General features: G+C 52.8%; 1 protein-coding gene across 1 annotated transcript; it reads left to right on the forward strand.

Moving 5' to 3' along the window:
* Positions 1-3,847: 3,847 nt before the first annotated feature.
* Dll3 (delta like canonical Notch ligand 3) lies at positions 3,848-13,088 on the forward strand. Its single transcript, XM_075958269.1, has 9 exons — positions 3,848-4,022; positions 4,161-4,442; positions 5,446-5,503; positions 6,991-7,233; positions 7,407-7,624; positions 9,557-9,779; positions 11,361-11,943; positions 12,163-12,244; positions 12,354-13,088. The coding sequence occupies exons 1-9, from the start codon at positions 3,960-3,962 to the stop codon at positions 12,357-12,359; spliced, it is 1,758 nt and encodes a 585-aa protein (XP_075814384.1). The 5' UTR covers positions 3,848-3,959; the 3' UTR covers positions 12,360-13,088.
* Positions 13,089-13,469: the final 381 nt, after the last annotated feature.

Consider the following 13,469-nt stretch of genomic DNA (forward strand, 5'->3'; position numbering starts at 1 on the left):
ACTACTTGTTCTTTTTTCTGTTATGTATGAGGACTCTGTCGCTGCCCCATGTACTTAGGGTGCCCATGGAAACCAGAGAGACATTGAGTCCGCTTGGGTTCCCAGAGGCCTTGTGAATGCTGGTCTCTTGGTGAGGCAGCCAGTGTTCGTAACTGCTGACCATCTCCCCAGCCCACCAATAATAGCTCTTACCAAATTGATAGGCCCTCGTGTAGTGACCACACAAACCTTAGGCAAGGTGCTTCTGTCTTAGTTTGTTCCTGTCTAAAGTAGGGTAAAGTGTCCATTTTGTCTCTTACCTAAGCTCTCTGCCCCAGCCAGCATCTGTGTTGACCCAGCTGCAATAATAATGATGCTTTCACGAATTTGAAACCATGGACCAGCTTAGCTGCTGCACTGTGGCTGTTTAAAATGTCCTTGTTGGTAGGAAGGGTTGGTGTAGTGCCACAGGGCTGTAACTTCAGCACTTAAGATTCATACCTGGCAGGAGAATGGCCGCGTCTGAAGCACGACTGGTCATGTAGCAAGACTCAGAGAATTATAGTTCACAGCAGAATTCGCCCCTTGGGGAACCGGGCAATAGAGGAGTACCCTATCACGTCCCAAAGACTTCCCAAGACAGGGTTTCACTCTGGAACTTACTGTGTAGCCCAAACTGGATACCACCTCATAGAGAACAGCCTGCTTCTGCCTCCAGAGTGCTGTGGTTAAAGGTGTGTGCCGCCACATCTGGCTAAGATTCTGTTTTAAGGAATGCTTGTTTTTGCATCTGGAGCCCTGAGTTGGAGGCTGAGTCTGAAGGAACAGTGGCGGGACAAAGCTTGACAAAGTGGTGTGAGATAGGGTCTTGGGTGGGATGGGCTGTCATGGAGGGAACTCCCAGTGTGTTTACTTGTTGGAGGGGGGGTCACACTTTGTTTCCCAGAACCCTTTAATGAGGGCATTGTTTTGAGGGACTCTTGCTGTGTAGCTCGGACTGGTTTTGACCTTGAGTACTGGGATTACAGCCAGGTGCTGCACACCCTTTTAGAATGGACTTTAACTGTGACTTGAGTCTGTTCCCTGCAGCATAAGGAAGAAGTTTGCTCCGTTGCCCTGGAGATCGGGGCTCTGGTACTTTGGGTGCTGCCTGCTTCAGCATCCAGTGGGTCGTTCAGATCTCTCCCTTCACCTTGGTGCCCTGGACCCTGTGTCCTGTCCACTCACATGGAGGAGAGAATTGGGCATAGGTGCAGAAGTCCTCAGAAAATGCCCATATGATGGGGCCTGGGAATTTTAACTCCAAGTGCCCTGTGCTTGAGGACTGCTTTGTTTTTTTTGTTTTTTTTTTTTTCTCTTTTTTTTTTGCAGTTGGGGGTGGGTCAAGACAGGGTTTCTCTGTAACAGCTCTAAGTGTCTTGAACTAGCTCTGTGACCAGGCTAACCTCTGCCTCCCGAGTGCTGGGATTAAAGGCATGCAGCAACACTGCCCGACCAATGCCTGCTTTATTGTTGGGAGTCATTTGTGTGTAACCAGGCCCCTTCTCCCCCTGACGCACAGTTATAGGATCTGGATTTCCAGGTTCCACCCTTGGGCAAGGCCTGAGCATCTTTCTCCTCTGGGAAGTCAGTTCCTGTTTTATTGCACTCTTTTGCTTAAGTACTCGCTGGCCCCAACTGCCAGGCTCCTGGAACAACGGTGATGGGAAGCACAGTCTCACTGTGCTGCTACCTCGGGGAAGGTGCGATGAGGCCATCCTCAGGAGCCTAAAGAAAGATGAAAGGGGACGGGGTGGGGGCTGCTGGAGAGATGGCTCAGCCGGTAAGAGCACTGGCTACCCTGCCAGAGGTCCTGAGTTTCATTCCCAGCAATCACATGACGGTTCATAACCATCATAATAGGATCTGATGCCCTCTTCTGACACGTAGGTATACATGTAGAACACTCATACCTAAAATATAAGTTAAATTAAAAAGGAGGGGAGCAGGCTAAACACACAAGCCTGCAAATCTAGCTATGCAGCAAACTGAGGCTGGGAAGGTTCAGGCTAGCCTAGGTAACTTAGCAAGACCCTTTCTCAAAATACAGAAGGGCTGGGAGTGTAGCTCAGCTGTGGAGTGCTTGCTTAACAGGCATGCAGAACATTCAGTCTTTAGCAGAGAGGGAGAGACGGAACAGGTGAGAAGCAGTGGTTTGGGGCTTTGGAGATGCTATTATTACTTTTATTAGTATGGGGGTAGGGTGTGTCTGTACATGCCGCCACATTTGGGGTCAGTTCTTCCATCATGTGGATCAGGGATAAAACACAGGTAACAGGCTTGGAGGCAAGCACCTCAGCTAAGCCGCCAAACTAATCAGAAGATGCTGGTTTAGATTAGCTGGATAACGTGGAAGACCTCTTGGGAAGGTGCCTGAGAACAGCCTAGGATGCAATGAGACAGCAGATGGCCCGGTGTGCTGCAGGCATGGGCTTCAGACCCTAACACAGATGTCACCTCAGAGGGCCTCTATGTCTATACAGAAGGAAAAGTCCTAAACAGCCAAGAAGCCTTTCAGAAACCCCGGAAAGTCCGCTTCCAGTGTGCCGTGGAGTTCTGGAAACTATCTTGCCTTGTGGTTGAGTTTACGATGCTGGGGATTGACTGAACCCACAGTCTTGTGAGTGAGGCTCAGGTGGGGTGGGTTTTTGTGGTATGTGATGTATTTTGGGAAAGGTTTCATGAAGTCCAGGCTGGCCTCTTTCTCCTGATTGTCCTGCCCTGCAGTGTTTGGATCAGAGACCTGCCCCACCATGCCCACCCAGGGCTCGTTTTCTACCAAATAATTACTGAGCAGGTCTATAACTGCCTCCGCTCTGTAAGACAAACGTGGGTATTGGTGTAACTCGTGTTTTCCCTAAAATCATTAGCTCTGAGTATTAACTTATTCTTTACCGGTGTGTATGTGTGTATGTGTGTGTGTGTGTGTGTGTGTGTGTGTGTGTGTGTGTGTGTGTGTGTGTATGTGTATGATGGGTTTCCTCCATTTAAGCAACTTTGCTCAGCACCCACCGCAGAGACAATGATTAGAGACTGGGCATCTGCACATAAGTGATTTTATTTGCTTGGATCCTGGAATACTAAAGGGCTCCTCCCTCCCCCACCCCCCTCGGGGGGGGCTACATTATCTGGGGTGGAGAGCTGACCCCTGGTGCCTGAAGACTCATTTCCTGCCCGTTTGCCCCTCACACCTTCCTTAGCCCAAACGGGAGGCCCAGCTGCGGCCCGAGGGGGAGGGGCGCGGCCGCCCGGCAGATGGCGACATTTACATACAGCTGGGAGGCCCCTCCGAGGCGAGGCTCCTGGCCTGGCGTCTGGTGAGTCTAGTGATGCTGGATTTGGGGAAGAGAGGCTTTGTTTTGAGGCGGGGAAACACTCATGCAAGCATACGTGGGGCCTTCCACCAAGAATCCAGGATCTTCGTCGTATTAACTAAGGGTTACGTCCGTGGGCCTCCCAAACACTTAGAGCCTCACGCACAGCCAGCTGTAGACGCATACACAGCCTTCACAGGTTCACTTACAGAACAGAGAGGAATGCACATAGCCACATAGTAAAGTCACCCGAACTTCAGTTCTCCCGCTCGGGAAGACACAGAATCTTAGAATCCGTTACAGCCTCGCATCCGTGTTAACACCCCACACCGCAGAGCCACATAACACACAAAGTCAGTTTGTCTTCCAGTAGGCCTTCGTTGGGCACACAGATTGTCACTTTCAACTCCTGTCGCTTTCAGATTGGCGCCCGCAGTCACGCTCAGGATGAATCCCATCAAGTCGCCCACAAAGAGTTCTTGTGTCCCTTCCCCTAAGACCCTCTCCCCCTCGATCCCTGGGAGCCAAGGGGCTGGCTGAGGGGGCGGGGCGTCCCCTCAGATATAAGGCTCCGGGATTCTGCAGCTGCGACTCCCGAGGCTGTCCCCCACCCTGTCCCCAAAAGCAATGGTCTCCCTGCAGGTGACTCTGCTTCTCCAGACGTTGATCCTGGCTCTTCTCATTCCCCAGGTCAGACTCAGCGGGATACAGAAAAGAAAGGGACAGACGGGATCGGGCAGAGACCTGGAGGTCCTAGGGAGGTTTCGTTGGGCAGACAGATGCCCAGGTCTCCGAGGTCCCCTAACCCTGTGGCCCTCTCCGTCCTAGGCACTGCCAGCCGGTGTCTTCGAGCTGCAGATTATTTCTTTTGGGCCGGGCCCAGGCCCCGGGGCCCCGAGGTCCCCCTGCAATGCCCGAGGCCCTTGCCGCCTCTTCTTCAGGGTCTGCCTGAAGCCGGGAGCCTCCCAGGAGACCGCCGAGTCCCTTTGCGCCCTAGGCGCAGCGCCGAGCACCCGTGGTCCCGTCTACACGGAGCAGCCCAGAGCGCCAGCTGCTGCCTTGCCGCTACCCGACGGCCTCGTCCGTGTGCCGTTCCGCGATGCCTGGCCGGTGAGCCCACCCCTGCTACCCAGCCCTCCACCTCCTTCTATCCCCAGCTCCCGACACCTTCTCGTGTCCCACAACCTTAACTACCCCTGGAACCCACGTTCCCAGAACCCTCAGCACCCATCCTTGGGAATGTCTAAAAGCTGGGATTCTCATCTTTCTGTGGTTATGTATGTATGTATTTAGTTGGGGAGGGGGACACACATGTGCCACAGTGACATGTGGATATCAGAGGACAATTTGTGGGAGTCATGTCAGTTCTGTGAGACCCAGGGACTGAACTCTCATTTCAGGCTATCATTATCTGGTGTTATCTCCTCATCCTGGCTGTCTTTGAGCTCACTGTGTTTCTGAGCCTGGTCTTGAATTCTACCTCCTACTCCACCCCCACTTCCTGAATTATAGGCATGCAATCAGCAAGCTGGGGTTGGGAGGGGGTGTCTTTGTCTTCATTCTAGATCTCCTTGCATCCAGAGATCCTCCAAAGTGCTTTCTTGGACTCCCCTAATCTCTCCTGTTTTCAGCTTCAGTTCTGGTTGGGACCCGCCTTACCGGGTCCCGATCAGAGTCCTCGGGCATCCGTGCAGCTTGCAGAGCTCAGAAAGGAGCAGGCCCGTATTTGGAATTTACACAAGTTTGGGCTTCACTTTTTCCATCCTCGATTTCCTCACCTGTGAGGGGGAAGCCATGTACTTTCCTTTTGTACAGGGTCTTGCTAGGCACTCCATCCTGACCTCAAACTCGAAACCCTCCTACCTCAGCCTCCCGAGTGCTGGGGTTACAGGCTTGTGCAAACACAGCTGGCACAATGATCTTTTTGAGGGACTCAATAGGTATCCGGAATGAGGCCAAAATATTGCTGGCTCTCTTGAGCACTCCTTTGGGAGTGTTCCTTACTCAGGCCCATAACTGGCCTCCAGACTCCATGCCGTGTTCTGGCCTTCATGAGAGACTTCTCTGACCACTAGCCTCCATTCTTTCTTCTCTTTCTTCTCCACCCAACCAGGGCACCTTCTCCCTCATCATTGAAACTTGGAGAGAGCAGCTGGGAGAGCAGGCTGGAGGTGAGTGTCTTGCATCTTGGAACTTTGGTAGGCAGGGGCAATGTGGGGTTCAGGACAGACATGGGCTGCCTCTATGGTGGAGCATTCATGGGACTCCCAGGCCTCTGATGTCATCATAGGGATGCCCTGAGATGTGGTGCTGGGATAGTGGCTCTAAATCTGTGGGCAGTTTGGGTACAGAAGAGTCCCGGAGGATGGCTCGCTGGTTGGGAGTGCTTGTTGCTCTCGTGGAGGACTGGGCTCAGTCAGTTCCCTGCATCCACGGGGTGCCTCACATCCATGTCTCTAATTCTCCAATGCTTTCTTCCTGTGCTTTTCATTCCTGTGCCACCTACATGCGTCTAGGTAAAATACTCATACACATAAACTAAATAAATCTATTTAAGGGTCCTAATGGTAGCAACGGTACAGGTTGAGCATCTCTGATCCAAAAATGAGACATCTAAAGTGCTCCAAAATCCATTTATTTAATCTTTTTTCTTTCTTTGTTTGTTGTTGTTTTTTGAGGCAGGGTTTCTCTGTAGCTTTAGAGCCTGTCCTAGAACTAGCTCTTGTAAACCAGGCTGGTCTTGAACTCACAGAGATCCACCTGCCTCTGCCTCCCGAGTGCTGGGATTAAAGGCATGCGCCACCACCGCCCGGCCATTTATTTGATCTTATTTTTTGTAATGTATGCTAGACATGGATTTTACCATTGAGCCTTGCCCCCAGCCCCTCACTGGTAAATTTTAGGCACACTACTTGGCCCTGATTTTTTATTTGAAACAAATGTCTCCTTTAGCCCAGGACAGCCTCGAAATGGCCATATAACCTAAGTGGTCTTGAATTAACCCCCCCCCCCCATCAACCTCCCAAGTGCTAGGATTATAGGAATTGCCACCACTATGCTGGGCTTAAATTTAAGTCTTTTTCTTGAAATGGGTTCTAGAATAATGTAGACAGACCTTGAACTCACTGTGTATCCCAGGCTGTCCTGGAATTCACCGTTTTCCTGCCTCAGCCTCCTTAGTGCTGATATTATAACACGAGGCACCGCTTCCGGCTTGTTGCTTCCCAGCTTTCTAGATAAGGTTACTCTATTGATACCAGGCCTTGGACCATCCGTCTGGTCGATCTTTTGCTCTTTTTGAGACGTCTACTGGGATTACAGGCGTGAGCAGAACCACTACAAACTGGAAGACCATGCAGGGGCGCTATGACCTCACTTCCGGAGGCGTCCCTAGCTATTGATGTTACAAGATGTTAAAAGTCTCCTATTTTAATATTCAAGCATTCTGGGACAAATATGGGCGTAATTTGGTTTCTGAGAAACTTGTTATCCTGACACTAGATGAAGTGTGACATGCAGGCTCCTGGGTGCATTATGGAAGGGGGCAGGCATGCTTACTAAGGAGAGCATCAAGCCTTCATCTCTCAAGGAACGCCTAGGGTTAGATAAGGAAGGATGGGGATTCCCTGAGTCCCAGCGCCCTCCATTCTCTCCGCAGGACCCGCCTGGAACCTGCTAGCACGTGTGGCCGGCCGCAGACGCCTGGCAGCTGGGGGTCCGTGGGCCCGTGACGTGCAGCGTGCTGGCGCGTGGGAATTGCACTTCTCCTACCGCGCACGCTGCGAGCCCCCTGCTGTAGGAGCTGCCTGCGTGCGCCTGTGCCGCTTGCGCAGTGCCCCCTCGCGGTGTGCCCCGGGACTGCTCCCCTGTGTGCCCTTCCCAGAAGAGTGTGAAGCCTCACGTGAGTCCCTCTGGGTGGCGTGGCCCGCACTCTCTCCTGCCTTTCTTGTTTAAGTGAGGATCCCAGTCCCCTCCCACATCCCATCCATATCCTTCAGGGAACCGAGGGCCCTGGCTCTCAGCCTGCTCTAGCATTCACATTGTGTTCTCTCTACCTCTCCTCTGCTTCCTCAGCCATATGTCGAGAGGGCTGCAGCCCTGAGCACGGCTATTGTGAAGAGCCTGATGAGTGCCACTGCCTAGAGGGTTGGACTGGACCCCTCTGCACTGTCCCTGTCTCCACCAGCAGCTGCCTGAACTCCAGGGTCCCAGGTCCTGCCAGCACTGGGTGCCTTTTACCTGGACCTGGGCCCTGTGATGGGAACCCATGTGCCAACGGGGGCAGTTGTAGCGTCAGTATCTCTTTCCGACTTCATCTTTTTTTTTTTTTTTTTTTTTTTTTGGTTTTTCGAGACAGGGTTTCTCTGTGGCTTTGGAGCCTGTCCTGGAACTAGCTCTTGTAGACCAGGCTGGTCTCGAATCCGACTTCATCTTGATTTACAACTCCGTGTGTGTGTGTGTGTGTGTGTGTGTGTATACATGCGCACATGTGCATGGAGACCAGTATCTTTATCACTCTCCACTTAATTTCTTGAGACAGGGTCTCCCAGTGAGCACAGAGGGGGCCGGGCAGGGTTTCTGTCTCTATCCTTCAGTACTGCTGGGATTACAGATGTGCGCCGCCAAGTCCTCTTTTCACGTGGGTGCTTGGGGTCTGACCTCAAGTCCCCATGTTGCCACAGAAATCATTTACCTCCTGAACCACCTCCTCAGTGCCCCCTCCCAGTCAGGGTCTCACTGGCTGGCCTGGAACTCACTTTGTGGACCTGGCTGGTCTTGAACTCACGGAGAGCCTAATGAGCACTGGGGTTAAAGGGGTGTGCTATCACCTCTGGCAAACCCACCCACACAGATGTCTTTGAGATAGGTTCTAGCAATGTAACCCCGACAAGAACTTTGAGTAGCTCAGGATGGCCCAGAACTAATTTTTCTGCCTTAGCACCTTGATTGCTAGGATTACAGGTGCGTGTCACGTGTCACCATGTCTGACAGGGGTAGAACTTTTTACAGATCTCCCCCTCTCTGGGCTCTGTAACATTGCAGCCTGCGAGGTTGCAATCCCAGCCAGGTAGCAGCAATCTGGGAAGCCTTCCTGGTGGTGTCTTGCCTGCATCTTAGACCTTAAAGTAGGTTAGGGTATGAGAATGTTATTGAAGAGCAAAGCGTGGGCAGTGTGGTGTAACAAGGTGTGTGAGTGGCAATAACGGAGTCTGGTGGGGCCGCTGTGAGTTGAAGGTTTGGCATGGGGCACATATGGCGGGTGGAGGCATCGGACAGCTCGTCCTGAGGACTACCCAAGGCTGGACCATAGGCGGCAACTAGAGAGGGCAGGCTAGGAAAGAGCATGAGGGAGCAAGGGAACAGAGCTGGGAAGGAGGATGCCTGGAGAGTAGAATCCGGCGGGCTTTCTGATGCTGATTGTAGGTGAGACACTGAGACTCAGATTACAGAGAAAGAATGGGAGAAGGGAGCTCAAGGCGCCTTCATTGCTGGAGATATCGCCGCTAGAATTTCCTGAGGAGGGGCTGGAGGCGTGGGCCAATAGAGGAAGGCCTGCCTAGAATCCTCCAATAAGGAGCTGGGGGTGTGACTCAGCAGAAGCGCAGTTGCCCACAGTCCACCAGTGCGGGTTTGGGGTCTTGGCTCAGGAGTCGTCAAGTGCCTTTTTAACACTCAAGAGGCCCAGAGTTTAATCCAAGAAGTCTTGTGGGGAAGCGAGGACTGTAGCTCGGTTTCTGATCCTTGCCTTGCACATGGAGGGTGCTGAGTTTGGTCTTCGAGGAGGGGCAGAAAAGAAGCCTTCCTAGGGGAAGGCTCACCCTTGTAATCCCAGCAGTTGGGACTCTGAGCATCCTGAGTTCCAGGCCATCCTGGGTTCCTGCCTTTCATGGGGGAAGTGGGCATAGAGCTGGTGTGTGTGTGTGTGTGTGTGTGTGTGTGTGTGTGTGTGTGTATGAGTGGCCACGGCGGGTGGGTGTTGTGTGGTAGACGCAGGTCTGGTGGGAACAGCTTGCTTCCTGGGCTTCCAGAGCCTCCCACATTCTGGGATTCCACGTGCAGAATACAGTATGGAGTAGATTGAAGGGCATGCGAGCGGCACTAGTGGGGACTTCCTGTACCGTGGGACTTGGGGCTGGACAAAGAGCCACCCACAGTGGTTAAGGAGAAGGAAGGGATTTGGCTCCAAGGAGCCTCCTGCCCAAAGCCAACTTCTCTCCCTTCAGGAAACCTCCGGTTCCTTTGAATGTACCTGTCCCCGGGGATTCTATGGGCTTCGATGTGAGGTGAGCGGGGTGACATGCGCAGATAGACCCTGCTTCAATGGCGGCTTGTGTGTTGGTGGCGAAGAACCTGACTCTGCATATGTCTGTCATTGCCCGCCTGGTTTCCAAGGCTCCAACTGTGAGAAGAGGGTGGACCGGTGTAGCCTGCAGCCATGTCAGAATGGTGAGGTGGGGAAGCCAGAGTGGCCAGCGGTGCGGAGAGGGATGAGGATATAGAGTTGGGGGAGGGGGTCGGAGTGGGGTCTCCGCATGGCTCAGATGGGGTGGGAATCCTGCCTCTATGTGGCCATAAGTCCTCGGGACCTGACCCTCCTCCCTCTACCTAGTCCATTCTACAGCGGGCAGAATGGTCAGCTCATATATTTGTTGAGAATTTACTGTCTGTCAGGCCTTGACTTAGGCATTAAGGATGTAGCAGAGAGGGAAGGCCAAACCCCTGCGGGTTTTGGAGCTGATAGGATAGATGGTGTGCTTAGCTTGTTGTGGATCAGGAGTGAGGGCAGTGTGTGAGTGTGGAGAGATAAGGTCCGGCACATGACGGCAGGGGGGCGGGGGGGGGGGGGGGAGGCTGGGGATCTGATGGGAAGGTGCTCTCTCTCGCCCCCCCCCCCCCTTTTTGGTTTTTCGAGACAGGGTTTCTCTGGGTAGTCCTAGCTGTCCTGGAACTAGCTCTGTGGAACAGACTGGCCTCGAACTCACAGAGATCCACTTACCTCTGCCTCCCAAATGCAGGGATTATAGGTACCGTCCTGCGGGAAGGTGCTCTCTTGTTTTTCCTTTGAGTGAGGTGGAGCCACCAGAAGATTCTAGAGAACCCTGATTTGACAGATGTATTACTGATTAGATGAGGCTGCGTTGGGCCTATAACTCTAGCACTCTAGAAAGAAGGCAGAGGCGGGAGGAGCACGAGTTCAAGATTCTGGGCTATATAATGAGCTCCATGCAGCACGGGCTGCATGGCCATCTCGAAGAACCCAAAACCAAATAAAGGGTTAAATGAGACCATGACATGTAAACAGTCTGGTAGATATGGTGATGCCAAAATACGGTTTGCAGCTGAGCATGGTTGCATAGTTTTGTTTTGCTTTTTAAAAATTTATGTATTATGTATACCCATGCCAGAAGAGGGCACCAGACCTCGTTATAGATAGTTGTGAGCCACTGTATGGTTGCTGGGAACTGAATTTAGGACCTCTGGAAGAACAGTCGGTGTTCTTAACCTCTGAGCCAGTCCACATGGTTGCGTAGTTGAACACTCCAGAGGCTGTGTCAGGGGATCATAAGTTCAAAGTTAGCCTGAGTTAATATTCAGATCCATTGTTTCCTTTGGAATGAGTGACAGGAGGGACAGGACTAGACTCTGCCCTTTGGCAAGTACCACCAGTTGCCTTCTCTCAGGGGCTCCTCTTTTGCCCACTAAACTCAAGAGAGAGGCTCAGGGCACCGTGGCTCTGGGATGAACCGAAGGTAAGGGCCTATGAACCGACAGAGACCTGAAGGAAAAGAAGGCGGTAGAGGGGAGAAAAGTAAGGAGGACTAGGCAGAAGCAGTCTTGGGCAACCTTGCTTGGTGGCCTGCACCTGTAACCCCCGCATTTGTCCAACTACATATTAAGACCTGTTCAAAATTTGAGGCCAGTTGATTCAAGGACGTGGCTCTTGAGACGGGAACTTACAAAGTCTGGTCAAAGAGAGAGCAGAGGGGCGGGAGGGGACCCGCGGACGCTGACACCGCTTCCCTGCAGGCGGCCTCTGCCTGGACCTGGGCCACGCCCTGCGCTGCCGCTGTCGCGCGGGCTTCGCGGGGCCGCGCTGCGAGCACCACCTGGACGACTGCGCAGGCCGCGCCTGTGCCAACGGCGGCACGTGCGTGGAGGGCGGCGGCGGCGTGCGGCGCTGCTCGTGCGCACTGGGCTTCGGCGGGCGCGACTGTCGGGAGCGCGCCGACCCCTGCGCCTCTCGCCCCTGCGCACACGGAGGCCGTTGCTACGCCCACTTCTCCGGCCTCGTCTGCGCCTGCGCGCCCGGCTACATGGGCGTGAGATGCGAGTTCTCGGTGCGCCTCGACGGTGCGGACGGGGTGCCCACGGTCCCGCGGGGCCTGAGGCAGGCAGACCCACAGCGCTTCCTTCTGCCTCCCGCCTTGGGGCTGCTGGTGGCTGCGGGCTTGGCCGGCGCCGCGCTCTTGCTTGTCCACGTGCGTCGCCGAAGCCCTGCCCGGGATCCGGGGACTCGCTTGCTGTCTGGGACCCGGGAGCCTTCAGTCCACACGCTGCCCGATGCACTCAACAATCTGAGGATACAAGATGGTGCTGGGGACGGCCCCAGGTGAGGACGGCACACTTTGTCACTGTGGCCAGTTCTATTGTCCTGATTCCTTGATGCATCTTCCTGATTGGACCCTCTTACCCCGATGTTCTAGCCTTCTTCTGATGGGGTCATTGCAGAATTTCCCCTTGCCAGTCTGTGATTCCCCTCTTTAATGGGTGCAGAAAACAAAGAGAACTCATGGGGTCTGAGTGGTCCCCGCTTTCTCTCCTCCCACAGTTCCGCTGACTGGAATCACCCTGAAGACGGAGACTCTCGATCCATTTATGTCATACCGGCCCCTTCCGTTTATGCTCGAGAGGTAGTTGAGTCCCAGGTTCTCATGCTCCAGGCCTTGGGCACTTGGCTCGGAGGCTGTCCCCTGCCATGTGTCTTTTCTAATGCTTCTTTCTCATTTTGTTTCTTTTCAGGCATAATACGGCCCCTTCTCTGTCATCGCCTGGAGATGGAGCCCGAATGTTTTTGTTTGTTTTGTGGTGTCCAGTCTCTACCCCCACTCACACACACACTGACTGGAGGCTGGAAAGTGTGTTTGGGAGGACTTTACGGTTGGAAGTTGTATATAATGCTTATTTATAACCTAATTTTTCTCATCTCCCAAGAGGCATTTATATAAAGGCTCTTATTTCGATCTACTACATCAGGCTGAGAACTTTGTTTTTGATGTTGGAACTAAGGAAGAGAGATGTCTCGTAAGGAGAATAATAGAATTGCTTTGTTTTTGTTTCTTGTTTTGTTTTTTCTCCAGACAGGGCTTCTCTGTGTAGCAGCTGGCTGTCCTGGAACTTGCCCTGTAGACCAGGCTGGCCTCGAACTCATAGGTCCACCTGCTCTGCCTCCGAGTACTGGGATTAAAGGCATGTGACACCATGCTGGGCGACTTATTTTTTGTTTTGTTTTTAAATCGAGACAGGATGCTATGGCTTGGAATCTGTAAACTAGCATTTCTCAACGTGTGGGTCAAGACCCTTTTAGGGATCATATGAACCTTTCTCAAGGTCACACATCAAATATACTGCATATCAGATATTTACATTATAATCCATAACAGTAGCAAAATTACGGCTATGAAGTAGCAATGAAATAATTTTATGGTTGGGGTCACCACATGAGGAACTGTACTGAAGGGTCACAGCATTAGGGAAATTGAGGACCACTGAATTGTGAGCCAAACTAGCATCAAATTTGCAGCAGCTTCCTGACTTCTGGTTCATGCATACTGGGAATTAGAGGCACGTGCGCCCACTCTGGGCTAGCCTTGGCCCTTTGATAGAAAGGTTCACCAGACGTTAGGCCCATGGTTATGGTGCAGCACAGGGAAGGACAGATTGAAATCATTAGGAGAAGGGTGTGGGCCAGGATCCAGCTGAGTTCCCAGCACAAACATCTGGGTGCCCTCGCTGGTGGATCCATGGACTGCAGGTGTGATAATGGATATGGAATACTGCACAGTGGGAAGCACACCTTCATCCTGGAGCCCAGAGCTTCCAAGGGATCCTGGTCAGGCAGCCACGGGTTAATTACCC

This window comes from Microtus pennsylvanicus, chromosome 1 (assembly GCF_037038515.1).
Source record: "Microtus pennsylvanicus isolate mMicPen1 chromosome 1, mMicPen1.hap1, whole genome shotgun sequence".
Taxonomy (NCBI): Eukaryota; Metazoa; Chordata; class Mammalia; order Rodentia; family Cricetidae; genus Microtus; species Microtus pennsylvanicus.